The sequence below is a fragment of the Typopeltis vanoorti genome, chromosome 5, assembly GCF_054136105.1.
Source record: "Typopeltis vanoorti isolate ZY-2024b chromosome 5, IOZ_Tvanoo_1.0, whole genome shotgun sequence".
In the NCBI taxonomy this organism is placed as follows: Eukaryota; Metazoa; Arthropoda; class Arachnida; order Uropygi; family Thelyphonidae; genus Typopeltis; species Typopeltis vanoorti.
In genome coordinates, this window is record NC_143553.1 from 69,771,055 (window position 1) to 69,794,322 (window position 23,268).

At 35.0% G+C, this 23,268-nt stretch overlaps 1 protein-coding gene across 1 annotated transcript in view; it reads right to left on the minus strand.

The window, feature by feature from the left end:
- EMC3 (ER membrane protein complex subunit 3) overlaps positions 1–23,268 on the minus strand; it is an 83,998-nt gene that overhangs the window by 37,998 nt on the left and 22,732 nt on the right. Inside the window, exons 3-5 of the mRNA XM_090393167.1 lie at positions 20,478–20,676; positions 7,899–7,980; positions 1,031–1,110 (exon numbers count right to left, since the gene is read on the minus strand). Coding sequence (XP_090249293.1) covers positions 1,031–1,110; positions 7,899–7,980; positions 20,478–20,676 — 361 coding nt within the window. The remainder of the gene's footprint in view (positions 1–1,030; positions 1,111–7,898; positions 7,981–20,477; positions 20,677–23,268) is intronic.

Consider the following 23,268-nt stretch of genomic DNA (forward strand, 5'->3'; position numbering starts at 1 on the left):
AATGAGAAACGAGGCCGGCCTGGTTGGCTGAGTGGAGGGCGTATCCGCTCCTTAGCCAAAAGGGTGCAGGTTCAAATCCCACTGTGGGCATTGATGTTTGTGATTGTCTGTGGAAATACCAGTGATGGTCAGCAGTAGATGGCATTGGTGTAGTTGCAGTCAGTTGGTGATTGAATGGTGGAGACAGAGTTGTAGAGCAGGAGCCCTCCCCTCGATGAGTCCTTGGACTCCCTGGAGGTGTCTAATAATAATAATAATTGTGAAGCTCTGTACAAAATCTGCTGCATTTTGAAATGCCACCAACTGATTTGATAAAGAATTTGTGATATATCATGTTGAAGAATTTTGAATTTTCTTTGATAAATGAAATTATTGGAGAAAGTATGATTTTATAAAAGTAGCGACTTTTTTTTTTTTTACAAAATATTCAATGTAAAAAACATCAGTTGCAGAAACATAAGAGACAGACTCCATTTCATTAGGTGCTACTTTACTAGAGTTAAGGTGGGAGGGGCTATTGATTGTAGTGACATCCTTTGGTTCTGGATATTATGATAATCATAAAATCAAAATATTTCTAGACGGCATCCATATATATACCTCGCTAAGATCAGAAACCAACTTATTTATGTAATGCATAATATTTTAAAAATAAAATAGTTTTTTTTTTTGTTGTTTTATCCTTTACGATTTGAAATAAGATAATGCATAGAAAATCTCAAACGTTTAGTTAAGAGTTCACAAATACTAGTTTATATGAAAATTCCACCAAAAGATATTGAAATTAGCATGCAATATAAACTGATGAATTTTTTAAAATGTGTCCACCTACATAGAAAATGTGCCCTTCCTTGCAACACATGCAAGACAGCTTGATGTGAACTTCTTAATATGCTTTGCAGATTTCAAGTGTTTATGATTCCAGATGTTTAAAAGAACCCACAATCTCTGAAAAGCTTAGTATAATAAACATGACTTCAATTTATAAATATATTACAATCACTCTTTTTAAATAAATAACATCACTTACCATTGTTTTCTCCTAGAACAAGAGCATAAATACTTCTAAGACCAAAAACATTCAGAAAATACCAAGATGCAGAGCTTACCCTGTAAAGAATGAAAACTAATTTTTCCCCACTTTCTCTATTACTATTCCAAAAACATTCTATAATTAGAAAGAAAAATTGGATTAACAGTGGTTAAAGACTGATAACTATCCTTTCATTACTTCAATAACTGAAAAACAGTTTTATGTATTTGTATCTATAAATATCAAAAGGATAAATGCTTCTTTGGCTATACTTTTCTGGGAAATATAGATTGTGAAGAAAAGAATCTAAGTCTTTTTCATGTAAAGGTGTTAGAAAAAGACTCAAGAAATTAGTTGGTTTCAGAAAGGAAGTGGGGGATGATGGCAAGTTCATGAAAAGACAATGAAACATTGAAACCATCAACTGTATCCTGAATGGCAAACCTATAGAACAAGTAAAAACATTTCAGCTTTTTAGTGAAGATGGCAAATTAAATATGGAAATTGACAACAAAATTAGTCACACTGGTATGGTAGGATATCAACTGAATAAATTTATATGGAATAAGAAAGAAATTAGCCAAAATACTAAACATATTGTATACCTTAGCTTGTATACAATTATATTAATACAATTAATATTAATACAATAATACAATTGTATACAAGAGCAAGTTCAATCGAATTTTAACTTATGGCTCTGAGAGTTGGATTAGAAATAAAGATATTAGTTTTGAGAAAGATTTGTGGAGTGAATAGATGGCATCACTGACAGCATCATATTAAAAATGAGAATATTAGAAAATAACTTACCACTGTTAGCATTAAGGAATGTGCTAACAGAGCTAATCTTAGATGACAGTCATTTAAACAGAACAGGAAAAGAAAGATTAGCAAAACAAGTGTTCTTTGCCAAATGGCAGGAAAAAGACCCAGAAGAAGATCAATATGTGCAAAAATCTATTTATAGAGAATTGGAGAATCAGTTTGAGAATTAGAAAATGGGATTTGATCAATATCTTTTTTTGGATGGGATTAGAACTCTGTTATATTTTCTATTGTGAAAACAGCTGGTTGATTTCATTATATTTCATAATAAAATATATTTTTATATTACAATTTAATATAAAATATATCGAACCAATTGTTCGATAAAAGAAGTTAATTTCCCTTAATAATGTTATTTCTAATTAATAAGATGGCATGAAAAATGGAATTTTTCAAATTGCCCTGTAAAAGTCTGAGATATGCTGCTGTAAGTGACATATTAGTTAGTTTGCCTGATACTTTTAACATATAGTAATTGGAGAAGTTCCACTTGGATGAACAGACCACCTGACTGAATACAGACTGGCTACATTGAGTAAAGAATGCAGCAGGAAAAGATGAAGATTGTTACAGTAGGAAAAGGTGATGGATTAGAGATAACAATAAGAATTCATGATTATATTAATTGGAAGAATAGAGAAAAGGTGTAGGAATGGAGCATGGACTTAAGGGATGGGGGTTGAGAGAGAGGATGCTGTAGAAGTCAGCCTTGTTAGCCAAGTGATTAGCATACCTCTCTATCCAACAGGTCACGGGTTCAAATCCTGCTGTAAGCATAAATGTTTGCGATTGTTTTTAGGTGGGAGATGAATTTTATCACCTGGTGTGAGACTACTGCCTCACTTATTGGAGGCCTGAAAATTTAGCTTCCATGTTTGGTCTCTAGAGTGGACTACGTAAAAATAAAAAAATAAAATCATTAAATTGATAAAAAAAAAATACTTAGCCTTTAACAGTACAAATGTATGTATTATAGGTTTACTAATAACTTTTTGTATGTGTGAGGAGCAGTTGTGGTAGTTTTGAATTATGGTCAAAACAACTAAGGATAGGAGGCCAGCATAATATGTCAGTAAACCGCTTCTGGCTGGTTTGTGTGTTTTGTGGGATGAAGAAGCTGAGCTTCTAGGAAAGAAAACCCTGTCATCTCTATGTTTGTGAGGAGCTTCTAGTAAAAGAGGACATTGTAGTATATGTAAGGGGAGAGAGAGAAATGTTTGGATGTTGTGCAGACATAACTTCAAGAGGTAAAAATGTTAATATCATATAGCATTGCTAACAGTATAATCATTAAGACTACAACACAGTAATAATAACATGGCCAAATCTCTGTTCTTCAGTTTGCAATCATGGCTTTTCACCATAAACTCGAAATAGCCCAAAGAGCCCTGTAGCTGGAAATACTGGGGTTCAAATCTCATCCAGAATGCAATTAAATTACACATGGGCTTTCCAACTGAAGGTAAGTTAACCAATCTCATATGGAGGTGTCAGAATTTTTCCATATGGAAACAGACTTTTCACTGCAAATTAAAATTGGCTGGAGAACATATGTTGTTATCAGACATAATTCTTAACTTATGTATCCTTATATGATTATTACATTAAATTTAATGGATGTAATCCATCCTTTCTTCATGCCCAACCTCAGCTGTACAACCATACAGGATACTTCCTGCAGAAACTTCATTTGCTTACTCAGGGATAAGGATTAAAACAATATAATTTCTTGTGAAGTATGATATAATTTATAACCAAGTGAGCAAGCTTCCTTTAATTTTCTTATTGGAGATTTTCATCTGAATGCAAGTTGGCCAGTTTCATACGAAGGTGGTTGGATTTTTTCTCCCACATAGCAGGCAAACTCGACAGAAGAACAATTTACAACTGACAATAATCCACTGGCCTCATAGCCTTAGTTGCTTCAGTATGTGAAGTGATTCAATCCTAATTTGGAGCTTTCTCTGTTCTAGAGTATTTTAATAATATGGCAATATACCAATTTACTACTTGCATATAGAAAATATTTGACCTCCACATTGATTCAACCTTGGTATCTGTCTGGATTTGGCTCTCACTGATAACATTTTTATAATGTTCCTCTTTGGCCTTGTTTTGTTAGAGTAGAGCAGTACTGCTCGGCAGTAGGTTTTTGCCTGTCACTGCTAAGTATTCTGTCCTGGAGTGAATCAGTTCAGGGGGAGATGACTTTAGTAGTGACCCTTTCAGATCATTACTTGAAGGTTAAATATAAGTTTTCCTTATACTGAAAAAAATTTTTTATGGGTGCTATGAACAACTTCACATAAAGACAAGTTCTTTGTAACCTAAGAAGAGAGTTTCATAAGACTCAACCATTGTTCAGTTTAGCTATTACTTCAGTTAAATTCTAGGACAAACCACACAACTTAAGTATAATTAGACTTCCTAAATAATATGTCCTTCTTAAATCAGTACTGTTCAACTGTCAGTCTGCATCCTGCCTGTAAAAGAATTTTATTTATAATTTTAAATAATTAAGTACAGACTGAAGTCATCTCTCTCAGATTCATTTGCATCTCAAAAGTATTAAAAGTGCTTGGCAATGGCTATACTTAAATGTCAAGAAGAGTCAGTTTGTCAGCATGATTCATGCAACTATGTTCGGTGAAGCAACTGTTTAGATTTAATAAGTGCCAAAATAAGTTAGTCTGTCAAATGGGCTATTCTATGATAAGTGATGAATTACATTTGTATAATGTATTATTAAATATATAAAGATTAAAGACATAACACTTGAACATATACCTCAAATCACAACCATACATCAACATAGACAAAGAGCATGTAAGTAGTTTTGTTTACAATGCTCTAAATAACTACTTTTTTAAATAAATCATCAACTTCCTGATATGTACCTTCAAGAGGTACAGACAGGCTACTGACAGTACTAAATGATTGAGTTTGCATTATTACTAATATCAACAATTTTTCTCCAAATTAGTCTGTTATTTGTCAGCACTCCAATATTGTCATATCTAACATAGCAATCTTCTAAATTACTTCTGAGTGAATCAATATACCTAGACCTTAGCCTTCCTCTGGGTCTTTTTCCTTCCATCTTGGCATCAACCACCTGTTTTGCTAACCTTTCCTCTCCTGTTGCATTTGAATTACCATACCACCTTAGATTAGTCCTGCTCACACATTCATGAATGCTGATAATGTCAAGTTATTTCCTAATATCTTAATTTTTATTATGATTCTGCCATTTATGCCATCTGTTCACTTTCTCTCTCTATCTAATCTTAGCTCAGGACTCATATTTTATGGTCGCTAATCTTTGATCAAAAGGTCTGTGTAGCTCAGTGGAAGTGGCACTTACATCTTCTGCACTAGGCCGTCCAAAGATAGACCTATAGTTCAAATCTATAGGTCTATCTCGCCGACACTGGAGGAACTTAATCTAAGCCTTTTTTCAACCGATATTGACTGTAGAACCCACATTATTTCAGACAGTAACATATCCTGTTAGGGTAAGGTACCAAAAGATAGCAGCACTTGTTTGACAGTCTCTTCATTGGTGGCCACCTATAATTAGTGATAGACATGGGCCAGCTAGCTCTGATTGGCTGCTGGTGGAGATGGAACTGCCTACTCAGTTTTCAAAAGCTAGATAGGATTTAAAGGCCTTGTCTACTTCCTATAAGGGAATAAAAGGCATTAGCTTATTATTTTTTATTATCTATGATCAAGTTTATTTCCATCCCAACTCTCAGATCCATAATTTAAACTGGTTTGATCACTGTCTTATATACTAGTTTAGTGTTTTGGCTAATTTCTCTTATTTTATATAAATTTATTCAATTGACTCCCTACTATACCAGCTTTGCTTATTCTGTTGTGTATTTCCATATTTAATTTGCCATCTTTGCTAAAAATGGTGCCTAAAGAGCTAACATATTTTACTTGTTCTATAAGGTTCTGTCGAAATGTAGTTAAGCTTTCTATGTTCCTGCCTATCTTCAGAGTTTTGGTCTTTTTTTTATTGCTTATTTTCACAGGATTCTCAAACTAAATCATTCAATTTAGAGAATCCTGGAGACTTGCATTGAATGTTTAGGAGTATAACATCATCACTGCAAAGAGCTAAGTCTGATATCTCCAATTTCTAATAGCCACTTTCTTTCATGATGTAATCTATATACATGAAGAATAAGAATATGGAAATAGTGTGCATTCTTATTGTACACCTGATTTTACCTCAATCCATCTTCCTGTATTTCCTTCAATTTGATGACTTACAACTTAAATATCGCCTATGTACTGCTCTGCATAATATTCTATTTACCCATATAACTGTAGCATTCTGAACAGCTTTTCCCTTGTTCCTCCTATCATATGCTTCTTTTCCAGGTCTACAAAATTGAAATGCAGATACTTGTGATGTTTCTGTGATTTCTGAACTATTTCTTGTAAAATGAAAATCTGATCTTAACAACCCCTGCTTGGCCTGAACTCCATTTGTTCTTCTGCAAGTTTCTCTTTTACAATTTTTTTTTCCCAGTCTCTTCTCAAGTATGCTTGCATAAATTTTACTTCAGACACTCAGTAAAGTAATGATTCTATAATTCTCACATTTAGTTTTATTTATTTATATTTTTTTTTTAATATAGATGAGAACTATGAGAGCTCAAATCCAATCATCTGGAATTCAAATTCTGACCAGGCCTTCTGAATTATGCAGTTTATCTGCTGCAAAACTTTTATACCTCAATATTTGAGCATTTCTCATCATATATCATCTACTCCAACTGCTTTTCCACATTTCAGGCTTTTAATCAATCTCAAGTACTGATATATACTCCTGTTTACATTCATCTTGGATATTTCTTATTACTGTTTTGTCTGGCAGTCTTTCAAGGTAATTACTCCAGATATCTAGAACATTCTTATCTTCAGTTTTCATGTCACCTTTATCATCTTTGATTCCTTTCCTCAATTTTTAAGCTTTTTCAATAGTCTCCAGAACATTTTACCACCTTCCTGATAGTTATCCTCTATATTCTTATGGGAGTCTTCCCATGACTTATGTTTAGCTACTTTTACACATAACTGAAACTGTTATATTTTTCTTTGTATTCTTTTAGGACATCTGTCAACTTATTCACAAATGATGTCACAAAGCATGCCATAGAAACTCTATGGTATGCTTTGTTTTCCAGGACTGCTTCTTTTATTTTTTGTGTCTGCCATGATGTACTCATTTTTCTATCCTTGCAAACACTTCACCACATGCCTCCCTAGCTGAATCAATCAATGTTTTATTCAGAGTTTGCCACTGAGGCTCCAGGGTTTGGTTCTTGTTTTTGAACAGTTTCATTTTTTCCTGAATAATGTAAGTATAGTTCAGTCTACAATTTATCTATAAAAGCTGCTCAATTTCAATTCTTCTTTTTAATAATAACTTTTAAAAATTTTATTAAATAAACTTACATTTTTAAAAAATCATTGCACATACCTATCTGTTTATAATAAAATTTTATTTTTTCATGACAAACTTATTATTTATATTATATTAGATAAATTAGGTAAATATTTTGGCTCTTCATCTGCTTAATAATATTTGACCTTCTGATGTGCAGATGTTGGACAGCATTGTCCTAAATAATGGTGAATTATGTTTTTCTGGAGTCAATTAGAAATGAAATGAATGCTTGATAACGATTACAGTGAATATGTTAGCACAGGTGAGAAAGTCAAATAATTGCATATTCAGAGTTATATTTGCCAGTTTTAAATGTGAGAGTATGTATAATTTGAGAAAGTTTACATACAGGCCAACTGTAGAAAAATAAAACATTTAATAATTGCAAAAATCATTTTAAACATCAGCATGAAATACTGGATTACCTGGATGAAGATAAATAGGTGCCTGAGACTTTTCCCACTGTGCTTAGCATATCCTTGTGGCATTAATTTTAAAGTTTTATAAATTATATATACTTTGATATATATATATATATATATATATATATATATGTTTTAGTTTACTTACCAAGATGCATCTAGAGACATTAACTCAATTCCTCTTTGTAACATAGGCTTGAAGCGCAGCGTTAATGGAAAAGGGACTTTTGCTGTAGAGAAAAAAAAAATTACATTTTAAAAATAAGGATAAATAAACTCTGTGAAGGCAAACTGTGTTTAGTTTAGTACTTTGACTGTCTTACAATACATCATAGAGCAGATACATACAATAATATAATGATGCACTATAATGAACTAGACCTAGTCTAGGTTCTATAGAACTTAGGCTATTTTAAATAATGTAAATTGCACAAAACATTTCATTAGCCAGCTGAATTTCCTCATAAATGATGTCACAAAATACAGCTGGTAGCATTAATCTTATGGGGAAATACTACATAAAATCATAAAATTTGTTTGCATTTTGTATTAAAACTAGAAAATAAGAGAAAGGAGCCAACCACAGCCGAGATCAGTAAACAAAGAAAACGGATAGAAAGAGAACAAAAGAATGGCAAGAAACAGCTGGTCTGCATTATTCAGCATTGGGTGATTGGCATGAATGGTATGAACAAGTCAGCTTTGTAACTGGATATAGACCTATCATCCATAGCTGCTTTAATATAGGTAGGTATGTTGACAAACTTGGAAAAAATTAAAGATGGAAAACTTAAACTCACATGAAATAAATTTATTAGTTGTAAAATTTTTGCCTGCATATCATAGGCATCCTCAGTATATTAATAATGGAACACAATATAAAATGACAATAAAAGAATCATTTTCAAAAAGTGACAGCAATAAATGACAACAGTCAAAATTACTAATTATTAAAAAAAAATTAAAAAATAAAATAATGTGGCACTGTTTGAAAATGTTTTATTTATTGTTATTTTATATCATGTCCCATTATTAATGTATGTAAGCAAAAATTTTACAGCTAATAAATTTATTTCACGTAAATTTAAGTTTCCGTATTTAATTTTCTAATCTAATGTGCATCATTAGGTCTCTGTATATATGGGAAGTTGACTTTTTCACACCAGCTGTGCCAATTTCTACCCTTAGGCTGACTATTGCAGGCTAGCTGCTCATTTGTGTCCTCTCCCTCTTTGCATAACTGCTGTAATTCAGGTTATTTTTGATTTCAATGGTACAGACTGTACAGTTAGTTTACTATAAATATTTCTGGTAAGTGGCATTAATTTGAACTAAAATAACATTTTGTAATTTGAAAATTAATTCTGGATTTTAAATGTTTTTTTATTATTTCATACTCTTCTTTTACCATTTGCATTTGTACTTGTCATTTTGCATGCTTTTTGTGTGTGGTTTTCTACCAATCCTGTGTGTTTTTTTCATGATTTCAAGCCCATTTCCTTTGTTCTGTTTCCTTGACATCTCTTGTTTCTTAGGAAACAACGTGAGGAGGGAGATGAATCTTTGTAGACAGCGAGAAGACAGACACAGGAAAATCAAACAGTAAACAGTGAGTGTCTACTGTATCTTAAGTTGGCTTTGAAATGTGTTTGAACTGTTTCAATATTGACTTGATAATGTTATGAATACTGATTCTGCATGGTCTATACACGAAGCATTTATTATTATTATATGGGCACCTCCATATAGTCTGAAGACTCATCACAGGAGACCAAAATTATCCACACAATCTATCATCTCTCTTCTTGAACCCATTAACAGACAAGGTACTCCACCTGACTCTGGCAACCCATTTCACTCATTCACAACTCTCAAAAAAAAAAGTCTAGTCTTCATATCCCTACCAACCACACTTTTATTCAACTTCCAGGAATGACCCCCTTGTTCTGGCCACTCCAGCCAAGCAATGAAACATTCCCCTGCATCAATCCTATAAAATCCTTGAAGCAACTTCAATGTTTCCATCATATCCCCTCTTTTTCTCCTATCAACCAACTTCTGCAATTCACACACCCCCAACCTATCTTCATAAGGAACATTCCACAGACCACTCACCATCTTGGTCACTCGTCTCTGAATCTTCTCCACTGCATCCACATCCTCAAGAAAGCCAGCAGACCAAACTTAAGCACAGTAATCCAAATGTGAACGTATCAGGGCCTTATAAAAGGAATAACTTCCTTATCTCTAATTGTTAATGTGTTCTTCAATAGCCAAGTAATCTTATGAGCAATATGTCCTCTAAACTTTAATTCTGTCTACCACCACTCCTAAATCTCTAGCTACTTCTATTTTGTGGAGTAGTGCCATCAATGTGAAACTCAACTTGTTATCTGTTTATCCCAATATGCATACCTTTACATTTCTCCACACTGAATTGACACCTATTATCTTTTGCTCATACTGATAGTCTATTTAAATCTTCCTCCAAACTTTCCACATCACCTTGATTAACTATTACTCTACCTAATTTCGCATCATCAGTAAATAACTGAACATTTCCTTTCAGGTTATTTCCTATATCATTTATGTACAAATTAAACAGCAATTGTCCTAGCACAAATACTAAAACACACCCCAACCCAACATCACTAGAGTTGAAGATTGATACTATCAACATAAGAAGCCAGAATGGCAAAGAAATGGAGGAATTGGATAAGTACCAGATCGACACAATGAGGGTGACTGAAACAAAAAAGGCAAAAATTGGCGAGATCTTTCTGAGCAATAAATACAAAATGTTATATTCAGGCAATGATAATCAAGGAAAACAAAGGGTAGCCATAATATTCAACACTAAATACAAGGCTAATCTTCTTGAATGGCAAGCAATTTCAAGTAGAGTGATGTGGGCAAATATTAGAATGGGTAACTGGACAATGAGACTTATTTGTGCCTATGGTCCCACAGAAGGTTCTACTAAGGTAGAAGTGGAGGAATTTTTTGCTGCTTTAGAGAAAGCAACTGATTGGGGATCTAAATAGCAGAGTAAGAAATGATTGTCGAACACACAAAAATATTTTGGGACAATTTGGAGAAAAGAGCAAATCTTATAATAATGGCAAATACATGTTGGATTTCTGCTCAGGACATGGACTGGTTATTACTAACACAATGTTCCAACATAAATATGTGCATAAATTCACATGGGGAGAAGAGACAAGGAATAAGAACAGTCTCATTTGACTATGTTATTGTTGATGGTGATGTTCTCTCTCTGGTGCAGGACACTTGAGTGTACAGAGGATTTGAAATTGGAAGTGATCACCATTTTAGTCTTGACCAGGATAAAATTGAATTTCATACTGAAAAGTGCATGTAAGAAAGTTTTAAAGTGAATAAAAGTTGAGCAGCTCTCAGGTGTGAACTGTAGATTAAAATACACAAACATTATTGAAGAAAAAATGAAAGAGTTTGAGAACAGGAACCAAACTTTGGATATTCAGTGGCCATCCCTGAAGAAAACATTGATTCAGCCAGAGAGGCATGTGGTGAGGTTATCTGCAAGGATAAAAAAATCAGAACTCCATGGTGGTACAGTTAAAGTTAAAGAGGCAGTGAAGGAAAAGAAGAAAGCATATCAAAAGTTTCTGACAAATAAGTCAGCTTGTGCTCTTAGAGAATACAGAGACAAATGCAACAAAGCTAAACACTATGTAAAACTAGCTAAACAAAAGTCATGGGAAGACTTTGATAAGAACATAGAAAATAAATATCAAGAAGGTGGCAAGATATTCCAGAGGTCGTTGAAACAGCTCAGAAATGGAGGAAAGAGTGCTGTAAAAGGAATCAGAGATGATAAAGATGACATGAAAACTGGTGAAAAAGATATCCTTGACGTATGGAGTAATTACTTTGAAAAATTGCTACACGAAACGAGCAGTGATGACAGTCCAGTAGTAAAAAATGCTCAACAGACATGCAATCAGGAATATATATATCCAGACTTGAAGAAAAAGGCATCAAAAGCCTGAAATGTGGAAAGGGCAGCTGGAGTAGATGATATTCGAATGCTCAAGTATGGAGGTATAAAAGCCTTACAGTGGCTGCACTGCATAGTTTAGAAGGCATGGACAGAGAAACAAATTCCAGATGATTGGAGTAGAGCTCTCATCTGATCTGTTCCTAAGGCTTCCTCTCTTTGAGATGGTTCCAGCTGATTACTAGGGAAATAGTGATGCAAGGCGGTTTCCCGCTGCCTTCCTTGCCGTATTTTTATGACCGTAGCCTGTGTGTGTGTGTTCACAGGTCAGGTTTGTCTGCTTGCAAGATGAAAAACCCCAAATAAACTGGCGGAAAAAACCCTGCTGTCCACGCCCAAGACCTTCATTCCCCAGGCATATGGTTGCGAAGTGCAAAGCCACTAGGCTAACCACACAGACAGAGCTCTCATAGTACCCATATATATAAAAAGGGAAATAAAACTGAATGTGAGAATTACAGGGGTATTTCTCTACTGAGTGTTCTTGGTAAAATTTAGGCATGTATATGTGAGAAACGGTTGAGACGGATTGTGGAAGAGAAACTTGTTGAAGAACAAGCCAGATTCAGGCTAAATAGAGGCTGTCTGGATCAGATTTTCACTTTACGACAAATAATTGAGAAATCAAGGGAATATAAAGATCTGTATTTAGTTTTATAGATCTGGAAAAGGCATATGACAAGGTGCCAAGAGAAAATCCATTCAAAACACTACAGTTGTATGGTGTGAGTGGGGTTATATCAAATGGTACGTAGTCTTTATTTGAGTTGTAAGTCAGCAGCTAGAATTGAAGTACAGGAAGATGGTTTAATGTTAAATCTGGTGTTAGACAAGGATGTAAATTATCCCCTCTGTTATTCATTATCTATACGGATCACGTTATGAAGGAAAGTGGTATTAAACCTGGTATCAAAATTGGTGACATTAATGTCAGCGCTTTGCTTTATGCAGATGATGTTATACTTCTAAATAATTGTGCTACAAGTCTGCAAGACTCCCTGACTAAATTGAGTAACCGTTGTAATAGATATGATATGAAGGTCAGCAACAACAAGACAAGGACAATGAAAATAGGCATAAAGATTGAAAATATCAACTTCATCATGAATGGAGAACCTAAAGAACAAGTAAAATATTTCAGCTACTCAGGCACAATTTTTAGTGAAGATGGTAATTTAAATATGGAAATAGATGATAGAATCAACAATGCTGGTATGGCAGGAAGTCAAGTGAATAAATTTATATGGAATAAGAGAGAAATCAGTCAAAACACTAAATTAGCCATATACAAGACAGTGTTCAAACCAATTTTAACCTATGGATCTGAGAGCTGGGTTAGAAGTAAAACACTTGACCAAAGACTAGATTTTGCAGTTACGAGTCTTGAGAAAGATTAGGAGAGTGAACAGATTTCATCAATGGCAATATCATATTAAAAACGAGGACATTATTAAAGACTTGACATTGTTAGCATCCAGTAATGTATTAGCAGAGCTAATCTCAGGTGGTATGGTCACTTAAATAGAATGAGAGAGGAAAGAATAGCAAAAACAAGTGTTTCTGCTAGGTTGGAAGGAAAAAGACCCAGAGAAAGACCAAGATATTGGTGAATTGATATGGTAAAAACTGCCTTAGAAGATAGAAACATAAGATCTGAAAATGTTAGTCTTGACAGGTAATAAACTGATTTGGAGGAAAAGTGTAAATAGGAAGTTAGAAATGTTGTAAATTTTTCATGTTGTACTATCATATCCTATACACCCCCTTGAGGGTACATGACAGGAATTTGATGATGATGATGGTCCTAGCACTGAACCTTGTGGCACACCACTAGTCATCTGTTTTTGCCTTAATTTTGTCCCTGAATATACCACTTTTTGATATCTGTCCAGCAACCACCCTCTTATCCACTTAACACGTTCGCTGCCACGCTACTTCGGCATAGTCTTTTCCCATGCGCCGAGCAATTTCACTTCTTCACGGTCAGTACGGTAATCTCGTCGCCGGTGATAAGCGTCATATGAGTATACTCGTAGTTGGCTTGTGCAGAGCATATACCATCTATGAGAATACACAGTTTTGATGCTAGCTCCAAGCCAAGCAATTTCACTTCTTCAAGGTCAGTACAGTAATCTCGTTGCCAACAGTAAGCGTCATACGAGTATACTCGTAGTTGGCGGCGAACGTGTTAACCAGTGTGATATCCATCCTCATTTGTTCTAATTTGCATAACAGAGTTCCATATGGTATTCTGTCAAATGCCTTTGTAAAATCCAGCAGAATCACTGTATAACTATTTCCTTTATCCAATTCTGCTGTTATTCTATTATAAAAAGTTAGGAAATTACTAAGGCATGACTGACCCTTCACAAAAACATGCTGTCCCTCATAACAATATCATATTTTTATCCTTGTTTTTTTTTATCCACCCATTCTCTCGAATTCTCTTTTTGACCAATTTTTCCAGTACTTCTACCACACCACACCTGAGATACTAATTGATCTATAAATTAATCTATAATTTGATACTGCAGTCTTAGAGCCTCCCTTATGCAAGGGAATTATTTTGCTCTCTTTCCACTCCCTTGGAACTCTTATTATTATTATTATTATTTAAAGTTAGATTTCAATTAAGGTTTTAAAATGAAGGTTTTTCTTATATAAGATATGGTAAGTCCAGTGGGGGAGGACGATAAGAGAGTTAGCCAGCTGTTTTGACAATTTGTAGCATAGAGCATGAGTGGCATCTACTATAGATCTTGTGTGTGTTGTGTGTGTGTGTGGGGGGGGGGGAATTAGGTTTCTGGATTTTAGATAAACCATACATCTGGGGGGGGGGGGGGGAAGAGCTGAAAGATTTGAGTTTTTTTGTAACGTCCAGTGGCCAGGAAGATACTTTTAAGTTTTTTTAATTTTTATAACTTGTGTTTTTGTGCTTACATCCCACTAGATTGTGATCTAGTGGGATGTAAGCAGCATGATCTCGGAGAATAATATCCATTTTTCATTTATATTCCATGGCATTACCCTTATCTTCTCTGGTGATGACAGTACTTTTTTCTTTCTGTAACTTCTGCTGTCTCTATCGCTCTCCTAATACCACCAAAACCTCTCCAAGCTCTTTAATTTCCTCTATTTATAGTGCTCACCTCCTCCAGTCCCACTCTCCTAACAGTGAAATCATTCTCTAGGTGATTTTAATGTCCATAACATCAACTGGCTTTCCTCTTCCAGTTGTACAGATCCTGCAGGAAGAGATGCCAAAACATTTGCCATCACTAATGACCTTACACAAATCATTCACAAGCCGACCAGAATACCGGATAACCCAAATCACTTCCCAAATACCCTAGATCTCTTTCTTACCAATGACCCTTCCAAATGTACAGTGAATGTAGTGCTCCCACTTGGTAATTCTGACCACAACCTAGTACTCACCTCCTCCCCCCATGTAACAATGCTTACACAGTCACACCCACACAATAGTTTGACATTATAATAGTGCCAAATGGGACAGCCTCCAACTACCATGCTTCATTTTCATGGTTGGACTATTGCTTCCAGTCTTCCAATCCAAACATATGCACCGAACATATCACCAAAGTAATCCTCACTGGCATGAAAACATACATTTCCCCCACACTTCTCTGAACTGCCATCCCCCTATCTAAACCCTGGTTCTCCAAAAGATGTGCCAAGGCTGTACAAATGAAAAATCAGGCATACCACAACTGGCTCAAATCAAGAACTCCATCCTCCTTCAGTGCCTATACTGAAGCCCGAAACAGATATAAGAAAATTATCGATGATTCCAAAACAGAATTTAAACAGGAAAAGTAGGAAACTTGCAGCCTGTCCTGGCGACAGCCGCCAAAGCAAATGGTTGCAACCTTTGCCCTACACTACTCCCACCCATATCATGCTCAGATGGCTCAATTGCAAATCACCCACAGAAAAAGCTAATCTCCTGGCTTCACACTTTGCGTCGAATGCACGCATAACTGACAATGGCAAATGCCCCCCCCCCAGTCATTCCAACTGCTCAACATACAACACCTCCTGTATCCTTTTTGCCAGAAAGAGATCATAAACCTGTTGTCTAAATTAGACACAAAAAATGCTCCTGGCCCTGATGGCATTCTTCCAATTGTCCTGAAGGTCTGTGCAGCAAAAAGGGTAACAAATCACTACCAACTACCAGCCTATCTCACTCCTCAGTACAGATTCCGTCGATGCCAATCAACAGGTGACCTGTTTTCATATATCACTCATCTCTGAACAAATGCCATGGAAAAATTTGGTAAATTCCGAGTAGTTGCACGTGATATCTCTAAAGCCTTTGACCGGATCTGGAACAAAGGCTTACTAAGCAAATTTCCATCATATAAATTAAGTGGATATTAAATCCAACATTATTCGAAGTTTCTGTATTCGGCATTGAAATAATGTTGGATTTAATATCCACTAAATTTATTTAATTTTGCATTGCCAAAGTGAAGCCTTTTAGCTCTTAATTTTAGTACATACTTTAGTGAATAGGTTCCGCACCGACTGAGAGTTGGCTTACAGAAAATACATCTCTCCCATGCTTTAAGTTCCTTAGTACTGAGACTTTTTGCTCTCTTAGGTTTCTGCCTAGTATCTGACAAAAACCAGTGAGTTTGAAACAGCTGTCAGGCTAGTGAAATCTTATCAAACAAACAACAGGAGATGAATATATGGATGCTTACTAGCGATCGTGTTTCCTATTGTTTGGCTGGGGCAACCCGTAATATGGCAACGAGCATATTCCCATTAAGCTCTCTGGTCAAACTTCGCCAAAATTTTTATAGTTTCTGTATTCGGCTTTGAAATAATGTTGGATTTAATATCCACTTAATTTATATAATTTTGCATCACCGAAGTGAAGCCTTTTGGCTCTTTATTTTAGTAAAAACTTCCATCATTTGGACTGTCTCAGAACTCCTGCAGATGGATTGCCAGCTTTCTGTCTGGATGCACACTATGTGTTATGGTAGATGGCTCCATATCCTCTCACCATCCAACTAACGCTGGGGTCCCACAAGGTTCAGTTCTCTCACCGACCCTCTTCCTTCTGTATATCAATGACCTACTTCAGTTGATCTCCAACCCAATACACAGTTTTGCAGATGACAGCACATTGCACTCCTCCCTTTCATTTGATAAACCTTACCCTACACAATCCACTTCAACCCACAGAACATCAACCACAACTTCCCTTAATTCGGACCTCCAAGCCATCTCCGAAGTTATCCGAGCCCAATGGAGCTCAGATAACCTCGTCAACTTCAACGCTAGTAAAACTCAGTTCTGTCTTATTTCCCATAAAAAAGAACCATTTTCCTCCAGTATTATTTTTGATAACACTCAAATTCACAGACAAGATGAAATTTCTCTTCTCAGAATTACCATGACATCAGGCCTCTCCTGGCATAAACACATCACAATCATTGCATCCTCAGCTTCCAAAAAACTAGGATTTCTCTTTCACTCAAGACGTTACTTCACCTCAAAACAACTGTTAACCTAATACAAATCACAAATTCGCCCAGATAAAAGAATATCGTTCTCACATTTGGAGTGGGGCTTCTAAAAGCTCCCTCAAAATGCTTGACTCAATACAGAGGAGAGCAATTGATAAATGATCCATCTCTTACTAACTCACTCCCCCCACTTTCACATAGACATCTAGTCTCTGCAATTTGTATATTCTATAAATATTTCCATGGAAAATGTTCATTTGAAACAGCATCAATAACTCCCTCACTCTGTACTAAGCCCATTGGAACACATACAACTGCTGCCCAATATCCTTTCACAGTACACCTTGAAACCCACAGAACAAGTTTCTTTTCCTCCTCCTTCATCCCTGCTACTGCTATACTGTGGAACAGCCTTCTTCCTGATGTATTTCCCAAGGAATACAATATACAGGCTTTTAAATCGAATGTCAACAAGTTTCTCCTTTCCCAACCCACTACTACTACCCATATACTAAATAATACCCATATAATACTAAAGTACTATAGGTTGACCAGGCAACGTATATGGGCTCAACATAAAAAAAAAAATTTTCTGAGAGTAGCGAGCTGATGAGAAAATAAATCAATTTTTGGAGGGAACGACTGGGAGAGGATATTGGTGATGTCAAGTCTGATGTTGTTGGCTATTTCCAGAGCTATGTGACAGATTCCATGTTCTATGTTGCACATTATGTCTAGCAACAGCACTTCTCTCAGTGCAATGGCAAAATTGTGGCTGAGGCTTCAGGCACTGATGGCATCTTCACTGAGACTTTTTGAAGATAGATTAACTACTGTATGGAGTGGATGAATTTGTGGTTGCGATTTAGATTTACATAGAATGTTATACTTTCTGATGTGCTTATTTTTTATTTTTTGGAATTCTTTTTGTGCAGAATCTTCTGAAACCTCTAGTCACCCAGTGTTTATTATAGCATATAGTACTGAGACAAAATATTGAAAGCATTAAAATTTGTTTTTAATCCTTTCTAGTGCTGTAAATATTTCATTAAACCTCCAACATGAAGGAAAAAAGATGCCATTTAATAAGTAACATTATTACATACATACATATTTCTTAATATGTAATAATCTGCATGAAACTGAGACAAATATGTATCATACTATAAAGTATCATAAAATAACAGGAAACACTGTGTCTTGGTTAAATAAAAATTAATATCGTAACAACTATGATTAAATTACTTCATAGATGTGTATGTGATTATGGTACAAATTTGTATTTTAATTTAAAGAAATTTTATAAATTGCTGTTTCAAATAGGGTACCCATGTTGGTTCATAAATATGTATCACACACACTTCTTTAATCTCAAGCTAAACAAGATTTTAATTAAATTCTGCAATCATTTAAAAAATTGTACCCATTTCTCAATAAAAGCCAATAATATTAATGGAAAAAAAAACCTGTTAGCAAAATAGATATTTTGATGCCTAGGATGATAAAAAAAAGAGACAAAGATGCAGTTAATAAGTAATGACATAGAACATCGGTTCCCCAACTGGTGGTAAGCATACTCCCCCCCCCCCGGTGTATGTGCTGGGCCATTCAGGGGTACACAGAAAATAATCAGTAATGGCTGAAAAACAAGTAAACAAAATGCAAAATGTTAGTTACGGAACAATAAATTTAAGTTTTGAAGTATCTAATGGAGACACTTCAAAACTAGCTCACATTAGCGAATGATGATTGGCGAGGGTGTGGCTATGAGCCCCTCCCCCAAATCATTCTTCTACCAACATTATGCATGGTTCATGCTTGTCACTCATCATCCTTGAAATCAGGTTCAAAAGAGCCTAATTTCAAGAAACTAAGTGCATCAAAGCAAGCTCAACAATCTCACCAACAATGTTTCAATCGGCTAGTGATCTGTATACCAATTATTACAGACTTTTCAAATAACACAAATAAATATTATTAATAATAAATCAAAAGTGCTTTAAATACTTGATCATCATTATCAATATTTAACGTGAAGCTATACTTATTTCTGTGTTACGAATATTGTAAAATTAAATCTGTAGTTTGTACTTTTAGTGTAGTAATTTTCCTTTCCCAACTCATTACCTCATTTTCACTATTTTACATTAAGATAGGCGCTGAACAAAAGTGTCAGTATTTAAAAACAGCTATTTTAAAAACAAGGGGTACACAAGTGGAAAAAGGTTGGGAACCACTGCCTTAGAAGATAAACCTTGACAACAATGGATACCTGGAAAATAACAGATTTAAATAAAGATGGGTGAAAAAGACCTAATAATATTATTGTTACTACAAGTAATATTATTATCCTACTCCTCCCCAAGAGGCCAGCCTGGTTGGCTGAGTGGTTAGCATATCCGCTTTTCCACCAAGAGGCTGCAGGTTCGAATCCAGGTAGGGGCATGGATGTTTGTGATTATCCTACTAACTGCTTACCATATGTACTGCTGTAGTAGTAGTAACCTGTGTCCTGCAGCAGTATGACTTTTAATGTCTTTGTTCCATAAAAATAAAAAATAACTACCTGCCCCCCAAGAGCACAAATCATGAAATGATGATCTAATTCAAAAGACTAATAAAACCAGGAATGGCTGGGTTAAGGACCCTCCATAGTTAAGAAAACTTGGATGATATTACTTACCAAGAAGATAGCCGATATCTAAAGTACATGTGGAAGGAGAACTGGTTAAGAAATGGTCAGGTCCTCCTGACCATTTAGTGATGTTGGCATTCCTTTCAAAATCTAATCAGTGGAGCTGAACAGAAGCCAGTTCGAGTTGCAAGCACTGAAGTCCCTAAGGAAAAACCTCACTGTTTTTGTGTTTGGAAAGTGGAAAAACTGAGATTCAGATGCGAATATTCAAACAGCTGGGAGTAATTATCAGAATTGAGACTGATAAATACAGCAAATGATTGCTGCAAACTTCAACAAGGAAATTTTGAGCCAGAGCAAATCATGAAGAGGAGATCCTAAGTTTTGCATTCTCAGATGTCAGATAATGAAAAATGTACATGTATCTTGCAACTGGAGGAATTATATAAAGCATGTCAAGATGCATATAATATGCATCAAAAATATTTTTAAATTTTAATACAAAAACATATAAAGATGATAAATTATGATATTAACATTACTCACTAGTTACAAAGCCAGAAAATGTCCAGTTGATCCATCCACCAATAAGTATCATAGGCAATACATTAGTCAAATTTCCCTTGAGCATATCAGTCATCATTGTAGGATCAGTCATAGGGTTTTGCATTGCAGGAGGACGATGCTGAGTTTTGAAGTATCCAGTTTCTTCATTGTTGAAAAAACTTTTCCTCATCAAAAAAGCCTTGAAAATAAACATATGCACATATATAATTATACACGTGCAGTTTGATATGAGTAGTTTTGTATATACATATATATAAATGATGTATGATTAATTCACATTCTGGGTAAGCGCGCACACGCACGCACACACACACACAGCGATCTCTTAATTATTCAATTACATTAACAAATTACTTTGCTGGCTAGTTAAGATGCATAAAACTGCATGTATGATTTAAGTGTTGTGCCCATTGACTAAGGTTTAAGTTATTTGAGGGTCGCCTGATAAATGCATATACAGTGGTATCTTGCTAATCCGAACTAATAAAAAACGTGCTCAGTTGTATTAGCAAAAAGTTCGGATTAGTGAATTTCCCCCCTAAGAGAATCAATAACTAGCGTTTAAGACAAAAATAATCGGATTCTAATGGTACATAAATTTAATTCTGTAAATAAATGAACTGAAAGAAAAAAAAAGCTACTGTACTATAATGTAAAACTTAAAAAATTATAGAGTACACAAGTTTATTTTAGTAAAAAATTTAGTTTGTATGTATTATTGAGGATTCCGATTTAATAAAATTGCATAGTTCAGTACATAACTTAATTTGCATAAAAATTTTTACTTTCTTGTACACAACACAAAAAAAAAGTTTCATAAAATAACACATACAAAAAAGTTTTTTTTTATTTCTTGGTAAAAAAGTCACCGATTTTCTTTTGCTTCATGGAAGCTAAACTTTTTTCGAATGCTTCTTCTCGGAGCTGCATTAGCAATAAAATTTTGTGGAATGGTGTATCCCATTATGTGTAATATGTATATAGAATGGGCTTAGCCCATTCTAGACACATATTAAAGCTGTCAATTGTGTCTTTATGTTTTACTTTTTTTTTCTTCCAGTTCTTTATTGTCATCATCATCTTCTAATTCATTCTGTAGCGTCATAGTTATAATTTCAGCATCTAATTTGATTTCAGATTCCCTTTTGGTTCTACCTGTAATCCATTCCGTAACATCTGTTTGTGAAATTTCAACATCTGGATTTATATTTATATTTTAACCAAATTTTGCACGTTTTGAATTTCCTCTTTTTGCATATCACCGTAGTTATACTGTACTGTAATAATAATGAAATATATAATAATAGTTAAAATAATAATTATTAAATAAAAATATTCATCATCATCATCAAATTCCTGCCATGTACCCTCAAGGGGTATACAGGGTATGATAGTACTACATGAAAAATTTACATCATTACTAACTTCCTATCTACAATTTTCCTCCAAATCAGTCTGTTACTTGTCAAGACCCCAACATTACCAGATCTTATATTTGTATCGTCTAAGGCACTTTGTACCATATCAATCCACCTATATCTTGGTCTTCCTCTGGGTCGTTTTCCTGCCAACTTGGCAGAGAACACTTGTTTTGCTAATCTTTCCTCGCCCATTCTGTTTACGTGACAATACCACCTGAGATTAGTTCTGCTAAAGCATTCCTGGATGCTGACAATGTCAAGTTCTTTCCTAATATCCTCGTTTTTAATATGATATTGCCATTGATTCCATCTGTTCACGCCTCTAATCTTTCTCAGGACTCTCATATCTGCGGTCTCTAGTCTTTGGTCAAGTGTTCTACTTCTGGCCCAGCTCTCAGATCCATAAGTTAAAGCTGGTTTGAACACTGTCTTGTATACAGCTAATTTAGTGTTCCGACTAATTTCTCTCTTATTCCATATGAATTTATTTAATCGACTTCCTACCATACCAGCTTTATTGATTCTGTTGTCTATTTCCATATTTAATTAACCATCTTCACTAAAAATCGTGCCTAAGAAGCTGGAATGTTTTACTTGTTCCACAGGTTCTCTATTCACAACACAGTTGACATTTTCAATGATTCTGCCTATTTTCATTGTCTTTATCTTTTTATTGCTGACCTTCATACCATATCTATTACAACAGTTATTCAATTTAGTCAGAGAATCTTGCAGATTTGTAGCGGATTTATTTAGAAGTATAACATCATCCGCATAAAGCAAAGAGCTAACATTAACATCTCCAATTTTGATACCATGTTTAATACCACTTTCCTTCATAATGTGATCCATATAGATAATGAATAACAGAGGGGATAATGTACATCCTTGTCTCACACCCGATTTAACATTAAACCATCTTCCTGTACTTCCTTCAATTCTAACTGCTGACTTACAACTCAAATAAAGACTAAGTATTGCTTGATATAATGCCCCATTGACACAATATAACTGTAGTGTATTGAATAGTTTCTCTCTTGGCACCTTGTCAACAATGGGGGGGGGGGCTTGTTAAATGGGCGACACCTCAGCTGGCATGAAATTTTGTCATGTTGTACCATCATTTTGTATATTGGTTTAAGCCAATAAGAATACAATTTGGTCGGCTAAATCCCAAATTGCCAGCCCATCCTTGTTCATTCAGTAATCAAGTAGATACCCAACAGGGTGCACCATGAGAAATGAGAAGGTGAGGATTGGACATTAGGTCAGAAACCCTGGTCGGTTCTCCGTATTCCTTTAAAGGCTATGTGGAGTCTCCTCTCAGTTATACAGCTTTGACCCTTAAC